Below are 26,957 nucleotides of genomic sequence, written 5' to 3'. Positions count from 1 at the left end.
AGGTGTCACTCTCTCATACTCTCTGCCTAACCCATCCCCCCAGTTTGGGAACATTCTCGTGAGAAACCAACTTCTTTCCTCTATTTTAGAAAGCAGATAATTTCACTATTGGAATTCCTTTTTAAAATTGCTATTTGTAAACATATTGAACGCAAGTGTCAGACTTCAAGAACAGATGGGAAAGCAGGATACACAGATGGAAAAATCTTCACTTCCTTAGAGGAGCTTTATAAAATCTAAGCTACAGGGAAGGAATAGTTCACTCTTAAAATTTATTATACAACTATATCAGGCATCTAACATGGTTTAAAAAACAATATATTAAGACATTTATGTGATACATAAACACTTGTTTTTCAGGGTGTCAAGTATTAACACATTTCCTAGTCCAGTACTGAATTGCTACTTCATTGCTGTCACATAGTAGCAAAGCTTTCCAAATTTCCCACAGTGCTATGAATACTGGAAAATGGCCCCACTCTTTTTAAGGCTTTCAGATCTTCTTCAAAAGTATCCATAGTAAAAAATAAATTTGATCTTCAAGATGGATCCTGTTTTGTTGGGGTCCATTTCAAGGTCAAAGTTGTGGTAAACATCTTCATACTTGTATTTAGAAACCTTGAGCAAGGTTTCTAACCCTGAGCATTGTCAGAAGACAATGAGTAATTTTCTCGTACTATAAGTGAAACAATAGGATCTTCTAGCATGTGCTGCTGGGGCTCAATTTGGCCCTGTAAGATAGAAAATGCCAGAATGACAATCTGGAGAGCAGCAACTGAGGAGACTCCAGCCATCCTTATAATGATCAATCCTCATTTTACTATCTCTACTTTTTAAAAATATCCTTCTTCTATAATAAACAATTCTTTCCAAAATATTTGTATACAGGTAGTCCTCAACTTACAACACAATTGAGCCCCAAATTTATTTTGCTGAGTGAGAAATTTGTTATGTGGGTTTTGCCCCATTTTGTGACTTTTCTTGCCACGTTTGTTAAGTGAATCACTGCAGTTGTTAAAGTTAGTAACACAGTTGTTCAGTGAATCTGCCTTCCCCATTAACTTTGCTTGTCAGAAGATTGCAAAAGGGGATCACATGACCCCGGGACTCTGCAACTGTCATAAATATGAACCACTTGTCAAGTGTACATACTACATGTATTTTGATATTAGGAGCTAAATTACAGAAACTCCATTTTATTCCTCAATCAAGAGGGCCACAGTATGATTTAAACTCTCCCTGTTTGGTTCTGCAACCCAACAGGAAAGACACAGACATCAAAGGATAATTAGAAATGCAGAAAAAATAATTGCTACCAACCCGCCTTCCATTGAGGACCTTTATGCTGCATGAATCAAGAAGAGGGCCGTGAAAATATTTACAGATCCTCACATCCTGGACACAAACTGTTTCAACTCCTACCCTCAAAATGAAGCTATAGAGCACTGCACACCAGAACAACTAGAAACAAGAACAGTTTTTCCCCGAAGGCCATCACTCTGCTAAACAAATAATTCCCTCAATACTGTCATACTATTTACTAAATCTACACTACTATTAATCTTCTCATCGTTCCCATCACCAATCTCTTTCCATTTATGACTGTATGACTATAACTTTGTTGCTGGTAATCCTTATGATTTATATTGATAGTGATTGTTCCTGATTGCTTATTTGTACCCTGTGATTATCATTAAGTGTTGTATCATTAAGTGTTAAATTGTACCCTATGACCATCATTTGTATTGTAAATGTTGTACCTTGATGAAGGTATCTTTTCTTTTGTGTACACTGAGAGCATATGCACCAAGACAAATTCCTTGTGTGTCTAATCACACTTGGCCAATAAATTCTATTCTATTCTATTCTATTCTATTCTATTCTATTCTATTCTATTCTATTCTATTCTATTCTATTCTATTCTATTCTGTTGTTTATCTGTGTCACATGTGCAACACACATAAAAAGAAATTGTCAGAGCTTTGATCTCAGCATTGAGGCCACCATCTTGATTTTCTTGCCATACATTGCGGACATACCTGAATCTTCATCTAGAAAATTCCTCTGGGTGAACATGCTGTTTGAAAAATGAATTTTCAAAGCAAATTCCTACAACTATTTTACTACTTTTTTGAGTTTGAATTGAGTTCTATCATTACAAGTAACAAAGCAAGCAGATTACACAAACAGTATTTCTTTGCTGTGGTGATTTTTTTTCCAAAACAAATTTTGAAAATTTGTCAAATTTATATATATATATAATTTTATGTCAGCTGAAAATTAAAGGTAAGAATGTTTATGTATCGAATTAACAAGAGCATCAGTGGTTAGAGCCCCATGAGAAAATTCTTTCTCTCAACAGAAATTACAGCTCCTTCAAGTATCGTAGTAAGGGTTCCAGTGGTATGTCTTGGCCACAATGAAAAGGCCGAAACGCTTTATCAATTTTTAGAGGACTGAGGCACAGTTCATAAATTTGATTGTAGTTATGGATCAAACGCTTGGCCTTTTCTTTTTCCAGCTTACCTGTAGTTCATAAAAACAACAACAGTTTTTCTCTTTGGACAAATCAGATGTAATAGCATATTGTGGGTATCCTTGAAGAGGTTCAGTGTAATGACAAGGCATAGTTTAATGCTACAGGAATTACTGTGACGGCTGTACTCAATTCTTATTCATTTTTTAATGAGGGGCAGATGTGAAAAATGTCCCCTTCTGGAATGATTGGGCTGCCGTGGGGATAGAGAGATAGAAGCAAAAGTAAAATAAAAAGGTAAAGGAGTCCCTGGGGATTTTACTGTGCTAATTGTTGTGGACTACAGGGGGAGGTATTCATCTTTGTTTCAAGGCCACTGATGAGCCAACGATGTCTGAAGACATTTCTGTGATCATGTGGCCGGCTTGATGCCACGGAGCACTGTTACATTCCCACTGAAGTGGTACCTGTTTATCTATTCGCTTTTATATGCTTTCAAACTGCTAGGTTGGCAGGAGCTGGGATGAGGACAGGAGTGGCATTTGGGTCTCCAACCTGGGCTGCTGGCTTTCCAGCCGACAAACCCAGCATCTTAACCACTGAGTCAAGGCACTGTTGCTATAAGAAGAATAGAATAGAATAGAATAGAATAGAATAGAATAGAATAGAATAGAATAGAATAGAATAGAATAGAATAACAGAGTTGGAAGGAACCTTGGAGGTCTTCTAGTCCAACCCCCTGCCCAGAAACCTAAAGCATGCTAACTGTTTGTCAATACATCACCATGTACAGTAGTCCTCGACTTACGGCCATATTTGAGCCCAAAATGTCCAAGCAAGACAGTTAAGTGAGTTTTGCCCATTTGATGACCTTTCCTGCCACAATTGTTAAGTGAATCAGTGCAGTTGTTAAGTTAGTAACACCGTTGTTAGGTGAATCTGGCTTCCACATTGACTTTACTTGTCAGAAGGTTGCAAAAGGGGATCACATGACCTTGAGAGATTTCAAACATCATAAAAACAGACCAGTTGACTGTAGGGATGGTGGAGTGGTCATTATCACTTTGCATTGTTGTGAAAAATGGTCATAAGCCATTTTTTTTCAGTGCTGTTCTAACTTCAAATGGTTCAAATCAGGGGTCTAACTTCAAATCAGGGGTCTCCAATCTTGGTCCCTTTAAGACTTGTGGATTTCAATTCCCAGAACCCTCAGCCAGCAAAGCTGGCTGAGGAACTCTGGGAGTTGAAGTCCACAAGTCTTAAAGGGACCAAGGTTGGAGACCCCCTGCACTAAATGAATGAATGGAAATCAAGGACTACCTGTATAGAATATCTCTGTTACACCATTGCTAAATGACTCCTTAGGTGGCTCCAGACATATACATCTTTATATATGACATCTAATACTATTAGTTGTCATCTAATAGTAGTATGACATCTAATACAATGAAATTCTGCGTCATGGCATCTAAAATCAATCGTTCCTTAAAAACATGCTTACTTTACTTTTTTCCCTCATACTGGTTTTGAAATATATTTTTAGTGTTATTTTATATAGAATAATTTTATCCGGGTGTTACATTTCTCTGTATTAATTATTTATTAATTTATACTTAGGTTTGGTTTATGGAAACAAGCAGGATTTTAGACACAGTTCAGATTAAACTTTATTACCACCTTGTTTGGGTGGGATCAGCCTTACCTGTGTTTTTGACATCAGATAAATAAAGGGCTTTCTCCATTTTTCTGAACCGGTCTATCCAGGCCTCTTGGTCTCCAGAATCACTGGTATCACATGAATTCCATGGATTAGCAGTTTGAAGTTTATACTGCTCTTTAATCTTCAAAGGAACATGTGGTATTATCAGAAGTTTAGCATTTGTCAGCTCTCATAATAAAATTGTGGTGAAGAACTGTACTTCGTTCACTGTTAGAGCTCTTCCCAACATTTAGTAATTATATGCAATTTATTCATTAAAATCAACATATCAAATTTGTGGCTTTCTGTGACAAGGTCACTTGTATGATGCAAGCATTTTGGATTCTATGAACATCCAAGTTCAACCTTCTTCATTTGGCATCTTCAACTCTTAACAAGTGGGCCAAAATTGAAATATTTCCTGAGTGCATCAGGCTGGGGGGAGACTATCCTAGATAATGCTGGGTTTTTAAATCTCATTTTTTACACTGGAAATTGGTATTCTGACAGGTTGTAATAGACAGAAAGAGGATATACATAGATTTCTAAATAATTTGTGTTAATAAAACTATAAACAATATTACTGTTTTAGGAACAAGAAGTCTTAGCATCGGAAGTGGTGTCAAAATTAATAAAATCAATTAAATAATGAGCAATGCGTACTTTTCCATTAAGAGTTTGTGGGTTTATCAATAGATATTTTACAGTACCTGAGAATTATCTTCAGTTTTGTCCTCATTTCTTCCTAAAATAAAAACAATTTTGAGATTTTTGTTTATTCAGTTGAAAGAGTAGTTTAATGACTCAATTTATCAAGCATCAGCTTTTTTCAAAGGCGATAGGAAGACATTGCTGAAGCTATAAATGCTAATAGTTTGAACACTTATTAATTCCTGATATGATTGTAATAGTACAATATAAAAAAATACAGCTGTACTGAACTTGTAGAAATCTTGATGACGTTCACATCTCAACATCATGAGCAACATCTGAACACCTACAAATTCCCTATTCTGCTTTTGAAAATGTAAATATATCTGACTGTGATGTAATAGAATAGAAAAACCCTGAACAGGAACGCTTCAATGACAAACCAACTCGAACTAATAAAAAGGGAAAACAGTGATCATTTTTCAAAAGAGAAATTACACGATAATGATCGGAGGGAAGACAGGGCAAATGTATAGTTACAGAGATGATGATAGTGCTTCAATTATTGCTGTAATTACTTATGGAGGCTCGTTTGTGTTTTTCTCCCTTAAACTGTCAACCTTGTAAGGGTTGCCCTTTTTCATCATAAAATAATCTCATTCTCACATTTCTCTCGATTTCAGTTTTCATATCCTTCAGTTAAATCCTGTAGTTTGTCATTCGTATTGATTGGACATTATGGATAGAAGACCAGATTGTACAGCATAAAATTAAATGATGGAAAAGCATGAATCAAGTCCCAGAAATGAAAAGCAGTCCTCATTGGAAACGCAGCTGGTTTGCCTATAGCCAGATGGTTAAAGTTCAAGGCCAACTGTTGCATCCTGATCGGTTTCTGTAGCAATGATTGCAATTGGCTCACCTTTGCATTTAGTCATCCCCTGAATATTAAATATGCCAGAGTGCTTTCTCAAACATAATTAGATTAATGCACCATCTAACTCAATGTTTCACATCTATCTCTCTACCAGCAGTCTGTAAATCACATGCCCAAGTGTTCTAATTGTTCCTAACAGATGTATTGCAATGGTCTGAGAAGCCAACGAAGATGAGAGTAGTTTTAGACTGGTTGTTTAACAGTTTAACAACAGTAGATAGAGGAGGTATTATAAGACTGCAGCATCATTGGGAATAATAGCAATAGCACTTAGACTTATATAACATTTCACAGTGCTTTACAGTACTGTCTAATTGGTTTACAGAGTCAGCATATTACCCCCAACAATCTGAGTCTTCATTTTACTGACCTCGGAAGCATGGAAGGCTTGAGCCGATTAGGATCAAACTACCAGCAGTGGGCAGAGTTTGCCTGCAATACTGAATTCTAACCAACGCACCACCCACTGCTCTTGGGAATAAATTCCTGGTGCCCTTCCTCAATCTATGATCTACAGACATGTTGCAACTACAACTTTCAGAATTCTTAGAGCAAATGGGATTGCAATCCTAAAATATCTTTTGGGCATTGTGTTGGAAGAAACTACATTAGAAGCACTATTCTTCTGTTTTCTACATGAGGGAGTGTGAGAAAATAAAGGGCAAACATCATGGAGCATGGTGAAAGCATGCTATCGTGTTTCCCTGAAAATAAGACCCTGTCTTATATTTTTTTGAACCCTTGGCCTTATTGACATGCACTCAAAAACCCGATTGGGCTTATTATCAGGGGATGTCTTATTTGGGGGGAAACAGAATAGATGAGTGGCATTATGTCCATCATGACTTCTAAAATAGTGAAAAGCAATTGTAGAAAATGCAGTTCTCATGTTTACAGAATGACTTCAATTCTCATGTTTCAGATTTTTAAAAAATATTCATCGTAACCCCGAGTATTATCATATAGGAAACATGCTGTTAATATGAATAGTGATATTATTAACTAGTATTGTCTAGCTTGCAGTTTATCCAGACAAGCTTTTTCACTTTCCTTTGGGTGAAGTTGCATTATTCATTCAGGCTACATGTTGGATTGACTGTTCCAGCTGAGACAATATTTATGTATTGCAAGAGAACCGCCATAAGAATGTTCTTGTAGAAGAAAGCCATCAAAACATCTATTTTTGCATGAAGTTGTTGTCTTGGATGCATGCCAAAAAAACCCCAACTTGTTGAAACTTGTTTGTTCTAGACTGTGAGGTCAAACTGTAATGTGACTCTTTATAATCTTAAGAGTAAACAAAACTGTCCAAGTTCTATCTTGCCAGATACTCCATTTAGAAGAAAATTGTGTGGCAGAATTATTACTAATTTCTGTTTATATGGCAACTTTGAATCCATGCCAAGACAAATGATCAAATGTTAGGAAAAGAGAGAACATATTTAACTATTTTGTCAAAGCACTCAAATTAACTGACAACAGGATAGCAGGACGGAAGTGAAATGAGAGAGTAAATATATTGAGACCAACCAATGGCCAAAATAGGACTTATGATTGAATATTAGAGGTTTTGGAGTTCTGCCATTTAGAGCTGGCATCACAAACTGTGAACTTGTATGACAGCCACAGTTAAGTAACACTGATGAGCTTAGCCTTCAAAACTTTCCAAAATTCTAGTGATGTGAATTGTATGCTCTTTAGAAGACAATGCAAAAATGACTTCTTAACAAAGACCCAGAGGGACATAACATCAATGAATTACAGGCATTGGAAAGTAAATTTTCTATTAACTTAGAAAAATAAATGATTTAGACTTGTTTATATGCAAACATTTTACAGCCATTCTTAGGCATTAATAGAAAGTATTATTAGTGAACATCATGATGACCTTTCTTCCTAAAATAAAAGTCACTTCCTAGTTCGGAGAAAATATGCCCATTCTAAGGGAAGTTTATATGAATATATGTAAGGTTTACAGGAAACCAGGATCATCATTACTTTTCTGTTCTGAAAAGGTTACATCATCTACAGGGCAATTGTAAATAGAACAAACTTGCCATGAACAAATGTGTAGTATATTACAACATTCTACAGGAATGTAAAATGTATTATCATATTAATTTGATTAATGTGCTGAAAAAATGGCAGTTAATTCCTTACTTTTACAAACAAGCAAAGCAGGATTCATTCCAGTTTGAACTTTCTTCAGCAACTCTACAAATGGTTTCCATCTACACATGGAAATATATTAAAATTAAATACAATCAATATAAGCAGATTTGTTTGACAGGAAAAAGAACCAGTGTGTTGAATTAAGTCATCTATTCCAGGGGTCTCCAACCTTGGCAACTTTAAGACTTGTGGACTTCAACTCTCAGAGCTCCTCAGCCAGCAAAGCTGGCTGAGGAACTCTGGGAGTTGAACTCCACAAGTCTTAAAGTTGCCAAGGTTGGAGACCCCTGATCTATTCTGTCCCAAGTGTTTTGGGATATTCTATATGTCACTCCAGGCCTTTTCATCTACCCAACTGTGCCTAGTATGGATGGCCCCATTCACACCAGTATCTAATCAATCACCTCACAGTCACTTAAATTTTAAATTCTAAACTTTAAAATTCTAAAATTTCTAATTTAGAATTTCTAATTCTAAATTCTAAAATTTGTTTTGGGCCTTTTAATGAGTCGGGGTAACTGATTGGAGCTGTATTTACTGGCTGGATGCCCTTCCTGTCACCAATGCAGAGTTCGCAGCAGATAATTACTCACTGTGCCCAGAGAGAAATATTGATGTGCTAGATACAATGGAGTTGGAGAAATCTCAGAGTTACCTGCAAGAACAGGGAACTGGGAAATCTTCCATTAAACTTTTAAAAAGTTTACAGGTATGCCATCTACAGCCCCTTGTTATCACAAAACCACAACATAGCAATCAAATGCACAGACTTCAGTTTCTATTTATCTTTCTATATCATACTTTATTTCTTTAGCAGGACTTTGTTTTAGGCTACTGGAATATCTTAAAGACCAGAATAACCTGAGATAATTTATCAAACTTAAATACATTTAATTAGGAAATGGCTCAGAGCTGGATTTTAGCTAATTACAGAGCTTTATTCCCAATGGAAGTTGAGATTAAATTAGAGGATGCACAGGTAGATTAATGCTGATGACACACATATATCACACAGTATATTTTATTTATAATAGAACACAAAACATTTGGGGGTCTTAACTCTGAGTTTGCCTAAGCTTTGCACAGACACCAAATATTAAGGAAGAGATCAAAAAATTTTGTCCTCTTCCTAGCGTTGTACATTAGTATCCATGTTAGAAGAAAGACGTTGCCAATGGCCTCTTTAATAACAGCAAGAACTAGTTAATGGAAATTGGAGCTTGCCACACAAATCTAGTTACTTCCATGAACATTGTAAGTGCATCACACCATTTCAATCATGCTACCATGTTCAGAGCTGATCTATAGATTGTATTTATTTTTATATTTTTATCCCATCCTTTTTTCATTTGCAGCAGGTGATAGTGAACATACCTAATATAATCTTCCTTCACTAATTCTCCTCCTATTTTTCCCCACAACAACCCTGCGAGTTGGGCTGAGAGAGTGCGATTGACCCAAAGTCACTCAGGCCATTTTTCATGCTTAAAGCAAGACTAAAATTCAGTCTTCTGGTTTCTAGTCTAGGCCAGTACATCAAACGGTTTTGTGGTCTCTAGGAACATAGCATCAAATTATTGTGGATAAAAAGAAGTAAGCATTCCATTAAAACTCACTGCATTCTGCCTCTTCTACCAAAGTCACATAAATTGGCCAAAGTTTCCATCATCCCAGGATGTAGAATTAGTCCGTGCTTTTGGCAAATATCCTCTACCTGAAAATTACATATTTTTATGAGATTTTATTGGCAAGCTAGAAACAAAACAAAAAAAAACTATGTATAAAAACAACAACAGCAGCATGATTGAGAAAGCAAAATTTCTCATGTCATTTTAGAGAAAAGGGTGTTCAAAACCCACTCCTCTAGGACTTTGCACAGAAAGCATTGAAAGAACTGGAATTCGCTCAATGTGGCAGGCTTCCTAGTTGCTTCATATTTTACCTTCTCATAGCTCTCATATAACAGTTGAACATTACCTGCCACAAAATCCTCCCAGAGAATTGAATTCTGAAACATGTAAGTCAACAATGATATTTTTGATAGCGCTGAAATTAAAAAGAACAGTGAAAAGCAAAAATAAGAAGCCAGACTGTAGATAGTAGCCAAGGCTGGCTAAGACATCTGAGTTTGAAAATGCCAGCAACAGCAAACAAAACCTTAATATGTTGAAAAATTGACAGTTTGCATTCTTTTCATAAAATTCAGAGTTCATCTGCTTTCAGCAACTGCCTCACTCTGCCCAACAGTAGTGCCAACTCTGAGATGGGATTCCTATTACTTTCAGAAAACTGGACATCCATTCTATGCATTGCAAGGCAGCCATTTGTCCACAATGGTATAGGGCCGTGATGGCGAACCTATGGCACATGAGCCACAGGTGGCACACGGAGCCATATCTGTGGGCACGCGAGCATTGCCCTAGCTCAGCTCCAGTACACATGTGTGCTCTGGCCAGCTGATTTTCGGGCCTTCTGGGATCACCGGAAGTCGGGAAAAGGGCTGTTTCCAGCCTCCAGAGGGCCTTGTGGAAAAAAAGCCTCTGGAGCCTGGAGAGGGCAAAAAACGGGCCTACCGGGCCCACTGTGGCGCATTGAATTATGGGTGTGGGCATGCACATGTTCTCCCCGCTTTTGGCACACAGTGGCAAAAAGGTTAGCCATCACTGGTATAGGATTTTCAGTTTGTGCAGGGGGTTGGACTAGAAGACCTCCAAGGTCCCTTCCAACTCTGTTATAGTATTCTGTTGTTCTATTATGCACCTCTTCCTGTGCAAGGCCTTGTAATGGAGCGTGGATTTCTATATTGCTGAGTATTTTTTCCCTTCTTGTAAAAAAAATATATATTTCTGATATTATTTTATCAATGCAACCTAGGTCAAAAACTAATAGAAAATTATATAAAGATTTATGTAGTGACATCCAAATGGATCTGCATCACTTAAACTGCCTCATCAGATTTAAGCCTAAAACCTAAAACATTCAAAAGACAAAAACAAAGGCATACTAAACAATATTTTAAAAGTACTATAACATCTAATAAAAGTGACAAAGCAAGCAAGCGGCAGGATTTCCCAACTTAAATTTATGCTAGTACGGACTATATAAATAGACTAGTAAATTTATCTATTTATTTATTTATTTATTCATCATATTTCTATAGCCACCCATCTCGCAAATGTGACTCTGGGCAGCATACAATTAAAAAATAAGTCCCCCGCCCCCAAATGAACAACTTTAAAAACATTCTACAATTTTAAAAAAACCCATCATAAAGACAAAGAGAAAGCATCTTCAATGTTACAGGCTATGTAGCTATCACATAATTCCCTATTTCCTTGAGATTTTCAAGCTTGTTGACACAACCATGTTTTAAAGGATTTCCTGAAGAATATGGTCACTCTCGCCACGGTGTGAGGGTTGATGTTCCACAGGGTGGATGCTATGACAGAAAAGGCCCCTTTCCTGTCCCACCAGATGTGACAGATGAGATCATAACTTACATTTTTTCTGCTGGACATGATGGGATAGACAGATGAGGTTGGGAAGAGGTAGTCCCTCAAATGGTCCCTTACCTCAGGAAATGAAAGAAGGCCTGAGCAAACCTGGTCTTCTTGCAGAAAACTCTGGGTTAATTTTTCAAAATCCAGCTCTCCATTGTATTCTTTTAGTATCTGCTTCAGTGTCAGAAATGTATTTTCTGATGTCCAAGAGCTAAATAGTGATAGCATGAAGAGACAATTTATCTTGCATTCTTGAAAAAAGAAGCTACATATTAAAAAATTAACATTTACATTTTAAAACTGTTGTCTTAGCCTTAAGCTGTTGCCAATCATGGAAGCTGAAAGCAGAAGATTCCTCTCTCATGCTTTTTTATTGATATTTATAATATAATATGCAAAACTAAAATAGAACCTTGGATTCTTTTTATTTTGATTCTTCTCAGGAAGGATATGTTGTGTTTTGCTTGATGCCTGGAGTGTTAATACTGGATCAATTTTTCATAATCTATCTAAAAGAAACATAAAGAAATATAATTTCAAAGGCTAATTTTAAAGCAGGGATTCAAAATTCCAGAAGGAAAAAAAACATGGTGTAGAAAATATTACTCTATTGGTTGAACTGTGTATAATATCTTTTAATAAACTAAATCTAATTTTAGTATAGCTGAAGAGGCTGGATCTGCTGAAATCCATGGGATCAGAACAGAAGAAATGCCTCTTAGGTCAGACCAATGGCCAATACTGGAAGCAGTCTATTATTAATTGACTTTGCATAATTATCAGCCAGATCACTATGGTTAAGCCAAAGGCAAGAGAGGAACACTATAACAGTTTATGGTCTTGTCTCTTTGCAGCTGGTATTTGAGGACACATGTTGCCTCTAATCCTGAATATCCATCCCTCCATCCCTCCCTCCCTCCATTGATCCTTCCATCACTCCATCCATTCATCATCTATTTACATATTCTATCTCTCATCCATCCATCCATCTATCTATCTATCTATCTATCTATCTATCTATCTATCTATCTATCTATCTATCTATCTACCATCTATCACTATCTATCATCTACAGCAGTGGTAATCAACCTGGTCCCTACCGCCCACTAGTGGGTGTTTTGTCTGATACTGAAGCATTTTCCTTTTTTTTAATTTAATTGACTTTTTTAAAAAATATATAGCATTATTTAAAAACATTTTCATTAGATTTTCATAAAATTCCCCGTGACAATTTAAATTTTGAAAATATACTATTTGTATCGCTCATGCATAAGTTTAGTTCACGTTGCGTAAGTGAAACTTAATGGCACTATAGTGGGACTGCAAATGAAAGAGCCTCGTCCCAGAATAGCTTGCATATCTCCCCCCAAACCACCCAGCTGTAACAGAAAAGCAGAGCTGGTAGCCGCCGCCCCCAAACCCAACCCATGATGCATGAGAGGCATGAACAGACGATGATACATGACACATTACTGTGGAACCAGTGGGAGGTTAGAAAATTTTACTACTAACAGATATACAAAAGTGGGCGGTAGGTATAAAAAGGTTGACTACCCCTGATCTACAGGATAGTCCTTGGTAGCCTTATTCACACAAGATTTGTTGAATCCTCCTTCAGAGCTATCTAAATTGAAAAACAACCACCCAGTCCTATGAGAGGTCAATTCCACTGGCTATTATCACTTACAGTAGTAGGGAACATGGCATTTTCCCCCAACACCCCACTTGTGGTTATAAATTAAGATTCCTTAATTTATAATTAACCTATGCCATAAATATGCCAAACGAATAAGGTAGTCTTTATAAAGCTCCTTTCCAATGAGCTCAACATTATAAATTCGATACATAGTTCAAAACCTTATATTAGCATACCAGTTCTTGGTCATTAGCTTGTGAACACCTCTTGAAAAGCAGTTTGACAGTTGGTAATTGTAGCGGGATATCATGTTTGAGAAGCACGGTGCTCAACTGGGCCTGAGACAGAAATCCTGATTTCCTGGGATCCATCTCCTTGAGCTCTTCATTCAGGCTGGCCAAAGCAGTGAGACTTATAGGATGAAGCTCAAATTCCTTTCTGAGCAGAACTAGAAGAGAATCATTCTCATCCTTGGTCTCTGTTAACTCTGGCAGAATGCCCTGATGAAAGAAATACTATTATTTTACTTACAGGACTATTTCTTCCCAATTGTTTCTATCTTTCTCACCTGATCTAGTAGGATGGTCATGATGTGGGCTCCATCAGATAAGGTCTGTTGACTGATGGGGCTTTGGGAGGATAGCCTTTTCTGCCATGGTGCCCACTCTGTGGAACATGATACCACCTGACATTAGATGAACCCCTACCCTAATGGCCTTTTGCAAGGATCTAAACATTTGGTTTTGTACCCAGATCTGGACCCAGAAGTGTGATGAGCCCATTTCTTGGCTTTGTTGTCAGTTATTTATGAAACTTGGCTGCTATGTTTTTTGTTTTAAAATTTGGAATTTTAAAAATCTTTTTTATTTTAAGAGTCATTTAAGTGAGAAAGGTGGCTGGATAAATGAGATGATAGATGGATAGATCAATTGATTGATTGATCGATAGATTGATAGATAGATGGATGGATGATGGATGGATGGATATGATAGAGATATAGATATAGATAGATAGATAGATAGATAGATAGATAGATAGATAGATAGATAGATAGATAGAGCTACATATCTCAGAGTGCCATAAAATAAGTAAAAATGATAGAGCAATATTAAGAATTGACATAGACAAACAGTTACTAAGGCCCAAAGCTTGAAAAAAATAACTAACTTTTCATTTTATATTTGGAGACACAGCACAGAAGGCTGTGTCTTTCGTCTTCTCACAATGGTAGAACTTAGGAAAATCCCATTAACTGAGCTTACTAGTTGCACTAGAGGTTTACAAAAGAGGTATTGATGGAAGGGGTAGAAAAGGTCAAGGTAGTAGCCATGACCACACAATTTAAGCCTCTCTTTTGATGTGCATTGTAATGCTTCTGATTTAGATGTAAAAAAACAATGGGCTTCAGTCATATGGTCACAGCCAGCATCTTGACTTTTTCAACTACCACTGTATGCCCTTGATTTAGCTCCATTTCTATCCATTTCATAACAGATAATGGATATTATGTATTTTATGATACCTGCCCGTTCTCTATTTATGACCTTTATAGAATTTACAAGTTGTCTACTATCTTCTCCAAGTAGTTTGAAGAATTAATTTTATATCCAAACAACGTTAATTGTGTGTATGTCCTTGGATATGGCTATGTGTGTATCTCTAAATCAATCTTGGCTCCAGGCAACTGCAGTTTCCTTGGCAACATTTCTTGGCAGTGGTTTGCCATTACTTCCTTCCTTGGGCTAAGAGAGAATGACTGGCCCAAAATCACCAAGCTGGCTTTGTGCCTAAGACAAAACTGAGTTTCCCAATTTCTAGCTCAATACACTTTAACCAGGATACCAAATTGTCTCTAGTTAATATTAAATAAATATTCAAAATAAATATTTGTGACCAAGACCACACAAACGTACTAGCAGAAGATAAAAGTAATATCATATTGCTGTTCTACAAACTACCCAATTATATAGAATCATTAGATATATTTATGAACCATCACAAATTTTGATGAAAGCACAAAATTATTCAACTGAGATGCCATAACTGAAAAGGCCCTTTTTATGGTCGATGTGTGACACATTTCATTTAGCATGACATCTTGTCAAGGATTTAATAAAAAGGACTGGTAGAAAACCAAGGTAGCTATGTGTGGTGATCCTTCATGACTTAAAAATTAATTTGCCAACACTTTGAAAACAGTTCAGAAAAGACTTAGGATTCTATGCACAGGTTAAGTCATGGACATACTATAATGGAACTATTTGGTCTCACTAAACAAGCTCCAAATAATACTTTGGTAAGAAAGTTTTACCACTGTGGTAAAATATATTGGACTATTTCTGCCTCTCTAGAAGATGCTTATGAAACTAAGTGCAACTACTGAAACTTTAATTGTGCTTATTTACCTGCTGTTGAAATGGTTTTGAATTCTGAGCTTCAAAAGATGGTTTTTTGATAGAGTGAATATAAGATAAGGATTTATCTCCACAGGGTGCAGTAACACAATGCAAATTTAATGATTTTAGTTCCTTACATAATGAGCAGGAAGTAAAAAAAGAGAGAAGTAAAGAAAAATCAATTTTCATTCTGTAAAATCAGTACAAATACTAACAACCTTTTAACAGGAAAAAAAATGGATGAAAGATCATGACCATGACAAAGGTATAGGCTGAGCTCTGTGGTTGGGGGAATTTCCAGCTCTTTTTTTTCCACAAATTGGCACATTCTCCTGTATTATATAAAAACTATTAATATTACATTTGGAAGAGAAGAACTGAAAGAACTGATGACCTAAGTCATCATGAGATACATGTGTGAATGAGGGAAGAATGTTTTGTAACAAAAGATTTATCTTGTCTTTTGTCATGTCCAACATGCATCTCTGTCCATCTATGGCAGGGGTATCAAACTGACGTCTTCACGGCGTCATCACTTGACATATCAGGACTCCCCCCCTTTGTTAAACCAGGCATTGGCCAGTGCGTGAGGCATCTGGCCCGAGGGCCGGGAGTTTGACAGCCCTGATCTATGTCAATAATAGCACAATAACAACCACTTAATTGATAACTTGCCCATAATCTCCTACTAAGCAGTTGTCTTATTCCTGTTCATGCAATCTAGACTGCTCAGGGTGGGCTCTTGGAATTTTGGGAACTACTATCCCAAATAGGGGCAGGCAACAGTGGCAGTAGAGATCAATCTATCGGAGCATGCGCAAGATGGCGGTGTGGTGAATCGGGGCGGAGGCTGGTGGCCTGTTCCTGGAGAGGTTGGGCCGAGGAGGGGGCTTTTTTCTAGCATGGCCCCTGTACCTCGCTGAGGAACATCCTGTTGTCCCGATGAGGGTTGTTTTGCCTTCGAGGACGGTCGGGATGACAGAAACGGAGGTTCGGAAGCAAGCGGCAGTTCCTGGGCGTGGCTTCCAGGCGCGGCGGGCCTGATGGGGCGGTGGCTGGTCGCTGGCGGCTTTCCTGGAGCTTCCTGGTGTTTCCTGGTGCTTTCTGTTGGAGGCTGCAGTGGCGTGTGGCGGCCGACGGAGGCGGCGTGGAGGACTGAGGGTCGCGGCAGTGAGGCCGTCTGGGGCAGCGGAGGTGATGGACCGAGGATTTGCTGAGGCGGTGAGCCGGGATGGCGAAGATCTGTGAATTAGGCCTTTGAGGAGGACTGGGGGCCTGTGGGCCTGAAGGGGGAGCGGCTGCCGAGGTTTTTTTTTTCCGGATCATTTCAGCTTGTCTCGGCCTGTTTATACTGGCATGTTTGTCTTGCCAGTGGGGGCCGGGCAGCTGGGGTGCTGGGGGAGCCAGCGGTTCTCTCCCCTGGAGAGCCAACAGAGCCCACAGTCGTGGCGGAGGGCGCTTGGGCCTTGGTGCCTTAATCAAGTTAACAACAATTAAAACAACTTTGGAGACTTTTGGAGCCCAGCTGGGTACCCAGCGGAGCCCTTCGAGCCTTGGGGCCCTTGTTGTCGGGGGTTGTTATGCTAAGGGGACAGTGGTTGCCTTTAAACATCTATTACGCCGGCAGCGATACCCGGATGGGGATGGCGAAGACGGCAATGGCGACGGTGACTGTCCCCCTTCCCCCCGAGGGGGCTCTATGGTTTCTCGGGGGCTCCGCTGGGGTCCTTGGGGGGCTCCTTGAGTGGCGGCTGGATGCCAGGGCGGTGACGACGGCGATGGCAAGGCTATCGTGGAAGACGTCCCGCGTTGGCGACGGGCACTGCTCTTTTCTCCCTTTGATGGAACCTCCGTGAGAACCTGGGGGGTGGACCATCTTAGTTCCACCCAGGATTATGCTATTTAAACCATGCACTTTTTAAGACCTCTCCGTTTTCCAGCTGGAGGTTTCTGTCCAATGACTGTCGTTTGAGACCTCGACAAACCAGGATACCACCATTCTCTTTAATCTCTGATGACTCTCTCACATAATCAGCTTCTTGCACTGCGAGATGCCCCCTCTCATGGTGTGGCCTCCTCTTTATCGAGGGCCTACCTCGATGACGGATTTTGGAATCCCGAGAGGTGGCATGCTTCTAAGAGAGGGTTAAGGAGGTTTTTAAATTCATGTTTCTGTAAACTTTTATCCAATTCAAATAAGGGGTTAGGGGGTGGGGTGGGGTGGGGCATGCCCACAGGGGATTAGGCTAGTCCTTTCTACGGTTCACGATCTGGAGGTTTGTAAATTGGAGGTCTTAGAGGAGGTTAAGGCTCGACCATGTATGGGCACTTCCATCTGCACGGTTCAAGGGAGGGGCAGGTATGGCGGAAGCAGGGGCTCGTATCAGGTTCGGGGAGTGCGTTCTCGCTGTTTGAAAGCGATACCGCACTCCGGGCCCCTAGGCTTCACTCAGGTCCCGAGTGGTTATATCCCCCGGAACCTGGACCTTCGGTTGATGTTATGTAATGCCAGGTCCGTCATGAATAAGGCCCCCCTCATATTCGATCTTATTCAAGAGGGGGGAGCGGACCTAATGGGCATTACGGAGACCTGGCTGGGCACAGAGGGGGGGGTTCCCCTCACTGAGATGTGCCCGCCGGGTTTCCGTGCGTTTCATCAGCCGAGGGCCCAGGGTAGGGGTGGGGGGGTAGCGGTTGTTATTAACGAGAGTCTGGCTCCGAGGGAGGTCGCTGTCCCGCAGATAGACGGTTGTGAAACCCTCTTCGTGAGGTGGGGCCGGGGGGTGCAGGTGGGCTTGCTGATCACGTACCTGGCTCCTTGCTACGTGACGGCAGCCCTGCCCGAGCTGCTGGAGATGATAGCCGGGACGGCGGTTGAGACCCCCAGGCTTATGGTCATGGGGGATTTCAACTTGCCGTCGGCGGGCGATTCGTCAATGGCAGCTCGGGAGTTCATGGCTTCCATGACGGCCTTGGACCTGACCCAGGTAGTTGCGGTCCCCACCCACGTCGGGGGTAACACACTGGACTTGATTTTCGTCTCGGGACAGTGGCTAAATGATCTGGAGTTAGGGGAATTAATATCTCAACCCTTGTCATGGTCAGATCATTTACTCCTTCAGCTAGACTTTCGGACCGCTGCACCTCACTGCAGGGAGACAGAACCGGTTCAATGGTTCTGTCCCAGGCGCCTGATGGACCCTGAGAGGTTTCTGACGGAGCTTGGGCCATTCCCGAGGGAGTTAGCCCACGGCTCGGCTGAGGAGCTGGCGGCCGCCTGGGATGAGGCGGCCGCTGGCCCCTTAGACCGCATTGTGCCTTTGCGGCTTCTGACCCGGCGACGAACTCGACCAGCTCCTTGGTATAACGAGGAGCTGAGAGAGATGAAGTGCCAGAAAAGAAGCCTAGAGAGCGCCTGGAGGTCCAGCCGCTCCGAACCAGACCGAACACTAGTGAGGTCATATATTCAGAACTACCTAGTGGCGATCAGGGTGGCGAAACATAACTATTTCTCCGCACTCATCGCATCGGCAGATAATCGCCCAGCCACCCTGTTTAGGGTGACCTGCTCCCTGCTTAGGCAGGAGGCTCGGGAGGACCCCTTACAGGGACGTGCTGAGGATTTTGTTCAGTATCTGTCTGATAAAACCGCTCAGATTCGGGACGGCCTGGACACTGATTGGATAGATTCAGGTGGGATGGCGGAGACGAGTCTTGAGAATGTTATCTGGGCTGAGTTCGATCCTGTGACTCCTGAGGACATGGACAGGTTGTTGGGTAGGTTGAACTCCACCACATGTTTATTGGACCCGTGTCCCTCCTGGATGGTGCTGGCCACTCGGGAGGTTACACGAGGCTGGCTCCAGGAAGTTACCAACGCTTCTTTGTTGGAGGGTGTTTTCCCCGCCGCTTTGAAAGAGGCGGTGGTGAGGCCCCTCCTTAAGAAGCCCTCCCTGGACCCGGCTGTTTTAGCGAACTATCGTCCAGTCTCCAACCTTCGCTTTTTAGCGAAGGTTGTTGAGAGTGTGGTGGCATATCAGCTTCCTCAGCACCTGGAGGAATCTGTCTATCTGGACCCGTTCCAGTCCGGTTTCAGGCCCGGTTACAGCACCGAGACGGCTTTGGTCGCGTTGGTGGATGACCTCTGGAGAGCCCGGGACAGGGGTTGTTCCTCTGTCCTGGTTCTTTTAGATCTCTCGGCGGCTTTTGATACCATCGACCATGGTATCCTGCTGCGACGGTTGAAGGGATTGGGGTGGGAGGCACCGTTTATCGGTGGTTCTCCTCCTATCTCTCTGACCGCCGCAGACGGTGTTGGCAGGGGGCAGAGATCGCCCCGAGGCGCCTCACTTGTGGGGTGCCTCAGGGTCTGTTCTCTCGCCTCCTGTTCAACATCTACATGAAGCCGCTGGGTGAGGTTATCCGTGGTTTCGGGGTGGATTATCATCTGTACGCTGATGATACGCAGCTGTACATTTCCACCCCGAACCACCCCAATGAAGCCGTTGAGGTGATGGGCCGGTGTCTTGAGGCCGTGCGGGTCTGGATGGGGAGGAACAGGCTCCAACTCAACCCTTCCAAGACAGAGTGGCTGTGGGTACCGGCGTCCCGGTACAGTCAGCTTACACCATCGCTGACTGTGGGGGAGGAAGTACTGACCCCCAGGGGGGGAGTGCGCAACTTAGGCGTCCTCCTGGACGATCGGCTGTCCTTAGAGAATCATTTGACAGCCGTCGCCAGGGGAGCATTTTATCAGGTCCACCTGATTCGCCAGTTGCGCCCCTTCCTTGACCGGGACGCCTTACGCACAGTCACTCACGCCCTCGTCACTTCCCGCCTGGACTATTGCAATGCTCTCTACATGGGGCTCCCCTTGAAGAGCACCCGGAGGCTCCAGTTAGTCCAGAATGCGGCCGCGCGGGTGATAGAGGGAGCACCGCGTTGCTCCCATATAACACCCATCCTGCGCGGCCTACACTGGCTACCGGTAGTCTTTCGGGTGCAATTCAAGGTCTTGGTTACCACCTTTAAAGCGCTCCATGGCTTAGGACCGGGATACCTTCGAGACCGCCTTCTGCCGCCGATTGCCTCCCAACGACCTGTGCGCTCCCACAGAGTGGGCCTCCTCAGGGTGCCGTCGACCAAACAATGTAGGTTGGCGGCCCCCAGGGGGAGGGCCTTCTCTGTGGCGGCACCAGCCCTGTGGAACGAGCTTCCTCCAGGATTACGACAACTCCCCGACCTCCGGACCTTCAGACGTGAACTGAAGACTCTATTATTTCAGCGTGCGGGACTAGCCTAAGATAAAATGTTTTAGCATATTTTAATGGGGTTTTTATTGGTTTCTATTGTTTTAGTGATCAGGCCATGATAATATTTAGTTTTAATTGGTTCTTAATGTTTATTTATTATATTGTTTTAATATGCCTGTGAACCGCCCTGAGTCCTACGGGAGATGGTGCGGTATATAAGTTTGATTAATAAATAAATAATAATAATAAATAAATATTCATAATAAGACATGATGACATGAAAATGATGATATGTACATCATGACATCATTAGGCTCATGAAACAATAATATCACAAGATCTTACGGAAGACCATAGTTACTTCATTCCATGTCCTCATTTACTCTCAAGCTATCACTGTGGTCACCCACTGAAGGCCACCTATGAAAGTTTGGTCTATTAGTAGGTCTGATCCTGAGATTGTTTCCCATCTGTAACTGAATGAGAAAATAAGGGACTATAACAGTTGTAACAACTTACTTTGTTGTCCACAGATCTGATAACATTTGTCTCTGTTTGTTTGGGTGTACATTTTTCCATTCCATCTTTGTTCTGAGATTCAATATTCACACCATTATTGATTTGCTGACCCGCTGGATTATTGCAGTCTGGGAATTTTGCATTTCTCTGTCTTATATAACACAGAGGTAAAGTTTGGAGCATGGACTGTGCTTCAGGTTTCACAATCTCCTTTGCTTTCCTGTGGGTGGGAAGTATTCAATATATATTTTGGCACCGAGATGTAACTACTTTATATTTTCTCAATTTACATCAAAAATATTTCTTTTATGAAACATTTGTTTATTAGGCAGAAATGAAGTAGTGTAATCAATGGATGTAGCCCAGGGGTGAAATGCTCCCGGTTTGGACCCGATTACCCGATCCGGTAGTGATGGCGATGGGTGGTTCAGAGAAACGTTAGCAAAAATCCCTGCCCCACCAGTCACATTACCCTCTTCAAGCCACACCCACAGAACCAATAGTAACAAATCTTACATTTCACCACTGATGTAGCCCCAAAAGGCAAACTAATTATATCTATATCTGTTGCTGAACCACTAAGAAGCATGTGATGTCATCACCATGAAGCATATGACTAGCTTTTGAGCTCATGGTGGTAACAGCAGCCTTGTTTTATGCCTTCCAATAAACAGAGAAAATATAGGTTTGATATATGAATGAATGTTAGAATGAATATTTGAAATAGAGGTTCACCTCTACTTATCAATCAGTTGATAAGGAATAACGACCAATAGTATTTAAAAATTCTAGTTGTTTTAACTGTTTAGTTATGTCTGACTCTTGGTGACTTTACAGGCAATTGCTCTCCATGGTACCCTGTCAATGTAACAATACGATATGATTAATAGTAGGTGGTGGGGAAAATCTATCTAGACCCGTTCCAGTCCGGTTTCCGGCCCGGCTACAGCACGGAGACGGCTTTGGTTGTGTTGGTGGATGATCTCTGGAGGGCCAGGGATAGGGGTTGTTCCTCTGTCCTGGTCCTATTAGACCTCTCAGCTTTCGATACCATCGACTATGGTATCCTGCTGCGCCGGTTGGAGGGATTGGGAGTGGGAGGCACCGTTTATCGGTGGTTCTCCTCCTATCTCTCCGACGATGCATGAGCAGTGTTGACAGGGGCAGAGGTCGGCCCGGGCGCCTCACTTGTGGGGTGCCGCGGGGTCGATCTCTCGCCCTTCTGTTCAACATCTATGTAAACCGCTGGGTGAGATCATCAGTGGCTTGGTGTGAGGTACCAGCTGTCGCTGATGACACCCAGCTGTACTTTTCACACGGGCCACCCCAATGAAGCTATCGAAGTGCTGTCCCGGTGTTTGGAAGCCGTGCGGGTCTGGATGGGGAGAAACAGGCTCAAGCTCAATCCTTCCAAGACAGAGTGGCTGTGGATGCGGCATCCCGGTACAGTCAGCTGAGTCCTCGGCTGACTGTTGAGGCGAGTCACTGGCCCCGATGGAAGGTGCGCAATCTGGGCGTCCTCCTGGATGAGGGGCTGTCTTTTGAAGACCATTTGACGGCCGTCTCCAGGAGAGCTTTCCACCAGGTTCGCCTGGTGCGCCAGTTGCGCCCCTTTCTAGACCGGGATGCCTTATGCACGGTCACTCACGCCCTCGTGACGTCTCGCCTGGATTACTGCAATGCTCTCTACATGGGGCTCCCTTGAGGGGCATCCGGAGGCTTCAGTTAGTCAGAATGCGGCTGCGCGGGTGATAGAGGAGCCCTCGTGCCTTCTGTGTGACACCTATCCTGCGCAGACTGCACTGGCTACCTGTGGCCTTCCGGGTGCGCTTCAAGGTGTTGGTGACAATCTTTAAAGCGCTCCATGGCATAGGGCCGGGCTATTTACGGGACCGCCTACTGCTACCAAATACCTCTCACCGACCCGTGCGCTCTCACAGAGAGGGACTCCTCAGGGTGCCGTCAGCTAGGCAGTGCCGTCTGGCGACACACAGGGAAGGGCCTTCTCTGTGGGGCTCCCACCCTCTGGAACGAACTCCCTCCAGGACTTCGTCAACTTCCGGACCTCCGAACCTTTCGTCGCGAGCTTAAAACACACTTATTCATCTGCGCGGGACTGGATTAGATTTTAAATTTACTGGTTTTAATGGGTTTTTACTATTTATACTGTTTTTAATAATTTGGCTATAGAATAAGTTTTTTAATCGTCGTTTTAATCTGTATTTATATGTATTTTAACTGCCTGTGAACCGCCCTGAGTCCTTAGGGAGATAGGGCGGTATATAAATATGAAAAATAAATAAATAAATAAATAAATAAATAAATAAATAAATAAATAAATAAATAAATAAATAAATAAATAAATAAATCTTGTCCATCAAAGTTTTCTTCTATTTCTTCCTTTTGTGTGATTTTAGATCTTACACATTACGGATGCTTCCTGCACTTGTTAAATCTAGGCCTCTCTACCATTATCTTACAATGATTCTGTTATATTTTGTTGAAAGACAAATGTTAAGGAAATGTTTTCTCTTAGAATGTCTCCCTTTTCTGTGAGATATATGTAAAGTACAAGGAAAACACCGTTGTTTAGAAGGAATGGGGAAGTGGTTGGTCATCACAGTTTCTCATTATGACATCCATAAGAAGGATTTGCCCTGTAATAGAAAACTTCAGTTGAAGTTAAGCCATCTAACAAGATTCCAAAGAAATGAAGTTTTGGCTCATTCAATCTGAATAGAAGCAAAATGGCATCATGAAAAAGGAGAATAAGCCCCTTCTTTACACCACAAAGTCTTTGATGAAAATTACAACAAAGTTATATTATATAATTTGCAGTTACATCAGGTGCACTTCCTTTAAACCCGGAAGCCTTTGGTGAAAATTACAAAGAAATTATTCTATATAATTTATAGAATTGTGTACATACGTGGCTTCAAGGCTGAAATAGTTGAAGGGGTGATGAAATAATTTGAACTAAAAGAATTCAGAGATTGTCCTGTTTAATGATCCCTGGTTAATAGAAGGCAGGCTTGTATGAATCCAACACAATTTTAGTTCTTACAAGCGTGTCTGAACACTCAGAAAATATTTATCTTGGACCAGAAATATAGAATAGAATAGAATAGAATAGAATAGAATAGAATAGAATAGAATAGAATAGAATTCTTTATTGGCCAAGTGTGATTGGACACACAGAGAATTTGTCTCCAGTGCATAAGCTCTCAGTGTTCATAAAAAGAAAAAAAATACATTCATCAAAAATCATAAGTTACAACACTTAGTGATAGTCATAGGTTACTAATAAGCAATCAAATCATACTAGGAAACAAATAAAACAATATAAATCATAAAGATACAAGCAACATGGTGTTAAATATTATAAATAAATATATAAATAAACAAATTAAATATTGTGTTAAAAGTATCTAGGATAGTGGTCCCCAATCCTTTCAGCTCAGCGGACTGGTGGAGGTGCCAGGAGCAGGGAAAGAGATGATGGGTTTCTCACGCATGCATAAGTGTGCACGCACACACCTGCCCACCACTTCCATGACTTGGTGTATAGAGTACCTCTGGATTTATAAATGACATAACAATAAAAAAAAATAATTTATCGTTCTTCCTGGGCATTTAAATATAACTCAAAACTGAGGTAAAACTATTTGAGCCCTTAATTTGTGTAATACTATATGCTCTTCCTGCAATGGATTAAAAAAATGAAATGTTTCCTTATTCTCTTAAATTTCCTGATGCTGATAATAATAATAATAATTTAACGCCAAGTATCAGCATTTATTGCATTTTTAATTGCAATATATGTTTTGTGGCATCTTTGGTATTTTAGTTAAAGACATAATGCTATGAATTCTAATCAAAATTACATTTTCCTGAGATCGTACTTACCCATCACTTTTCTCTACAAGGCATCGGACATATTTGCTCCCAATTATCTTTATTACTGTCTCGTAATTTGCACCAAATCCATAAGGTAGGTTTCTTACTGAAGCCATTACCAGTTCTGTTTTGCTCTTCCCAAAAATCTCTTTCTTGTAATTTCCCTGAAGAAGTATATTTCTTTAAAAATGGAAAAGTGGGTAGACAGGTTCTGCAAATATTTTTAGGAATATATGAGTATCAATTAACTCAGTAATGAAATAACAAAAGCTTGGCTAAAGAGCTTATAAATTAACTGCCTTGTTTAAAAGGAGCCCAAGAAAGTAAATTAAGTGTGAACAAATAAAAAAAGCTGTATTTTTCATATTCATACATTTATCCTGAAAGAATTTTCCACACAATTGGCCCAATTCCAACACAATAGCAAGATTATATGTTGGGCCCATATTGGGAATCATCTTGAGAAGCAACCAACCTACAGGTTGCTATGTAATTGGTGTTAGATTTTCATAATAGCTAGTGGTTCTGCATCTAAAGAAATTGCTGCTGTACAGTATAGTCTTATGATACTCCAAGAAGCTGGAAGCACTCTTAAATTCAGTGGAACTTTCTCCTAGTGAAACCTCTACAGGTTTGTAACTTTAGAGGATTCCCCAGTATTAACATTTAAATATTATAACTGCAAATGTGACATGGGGAAATAATTTTCTTCTAAATACCTTTTGTCATTAATTAAGTCTGAAAAAAAATAACTTCCTTTTTACTTTTCAAATTTGTAGCGTTTGCAGCAGTTAATAACATAAAACAATGGAACAAGTTATCACCCCCAAATTCTTCACCTCATTGACCCCTTCATAAAATTTCAGATTGACTTCATGGACACTTAATCCCAATAATTTATTATAGGAAAATAATTTAACTTTAACTAATAGTGCTATGAACAATAACTATAACAATAATAGAGACAACTCCAGGCTCCTGCCACTGATGGCTGACCATCCACCCCTGTCTTGCCACTAGCTCTGCAGAGACAACAAAAGATTAATTGATCCCAATTGTCCTTCTATCATTTATTGGCCACCTATGGACTCCAGACATTTACAGACCCCCTTTGACCCCCATAAATTTATCGCTGTCTTGGGCAATCCCATAAACCATTGTGGATTGATACTGACAACTTTGAGGAACCAGCTCTAGAGACTTCATGGTAGAAAAATACTGCAAACCTTGGTAAAAATAGCTGGTTTGTATTTCTTGGCAAAAGTTTTCCAGAAAACCCTTAAAAAGTCCAGGAAATGTCTCCAGAACTCCTAATTTCTTCCTATAATGCTGGAGAAAACTTGAAGTACTTTTTTTCCCTTTCTTCCTCATAATGGCATTGCTTTACTATAGTTAGATTTCTATCCCTTCCCCCAATACCACAGCTAGATTAGTACAGTGTTTTCATGCTGGACAGTTCCATGGAAAAAACCAATTAAAATTTACTAAATATCTAAAGTTTTTGAGATGAATTCCGTTCCTGTTGACTTCATGGACACCTAACTCCATGTAGCTTTCTTGACATTAATTGGTTTGCCATTGCCTTCTGTTAACTTCTCAATCCAGGTTCCAGTATTTCCTAAAAGTCCATGAAACAATGAGATCTAACCCACTTTCCCCTTTCAAGACTAGTTCACAAGGATCCAATTATCTTATTTTGAATGGCCTAATTGCATCCTCACAGAGGTTTAACTTTCCTTAAGTACGAGTTAGCTTTTTAAAAAAGTTTGTCATTTGTTCCCTTAAGGGCTGTACACTGCCCTGAGTCCTTCGGGAGAAGGGC

At 40.7% G+C, this 26,957-nt stretch overlaps 1 protein-coding gene across 1 annotated transcript; it reads right to left on the bottom strand.

Moving 5' to 3' along the window:
* Positions 1-273: 273 nt before the first annotated feature.
* Positions 274-25,324, bottom strand: C3H1orf87 (chromosome 3 C1orf87 homolog). The gene is made up of 11 exons (XM_058176670.1): positions 25,145-25,324; positions 21,239-21,458; positions 15,477-15,599; positions 13,308-13,571; positions 11,922-11,944; positions 11,508-11,646; positions 9,552-9,649; positions 7,924-7,994; positions 4,886-4,920; positions 4,179-4,317; positions 274-2,526 (listed from the first exon to the last, which is right to left on the bottom strand). The coding sequence occupies exons 1-11, from the start codon at positions 25,249-25,251 to the stop codon at positions 2,366-2,368; spliced, it is 1,380 nt and encodes a 459-aa protein (XP_058032653.1). The 5' UTR covers positions 25,252-25,324; the 3' UTR covers positions 274-2,365.
* Between the last annotated feature and the right edge of the window lie 1,633 nt (positions 25,325-26,957).

The sequence above is a fragment of the Ahaetulla prasina genome, chromosome 3 (genome assembly GCF_028640845.1).
Source record: "Ahaetulla prasina isolate Xishuangbanna chromosome 3, ASM2864084v1, whole genome shotgun sequence".
In the NCBI taxonomy this organism is placed as follows: domain Eukaryota; kingdom Metazoa; phylum Chordata; class Lepidosauria; order Squamata; family Colubridae; genus Ahaetulla; species Ahaetulla prasina.
This window is presented reverse-complemented; position numbering and strand designations above follow the sequence as displayed.

What these genes read in the sequence shown, in the direction of transcription:
- C3H1orf87 (XM_058176670.1), bottom strand. Translation starts at nt 25,251, where the DNA reads ATGGCTTCAGTAAGAAACCTACCTTATGGATTTGGTGCAAATTACGAG. An exon ending in TCAGATCTGTGGACAACAAA is followed by an intron (nt 15,600 to 21,238) that starts GTAAGTTGTTAC and finishes TCATTATGTAAG; the next exon opens with GAACTAAAATCATTAAATTT. An exon ending in GATTATGAAAAATTGATCCA is followed by an intron (nt 11,647 to 11,921) that starts GTATTAACACTC and finishes ATCACTATTTAG; the next exon opens with CTCTTGGACATCAGAAAATA.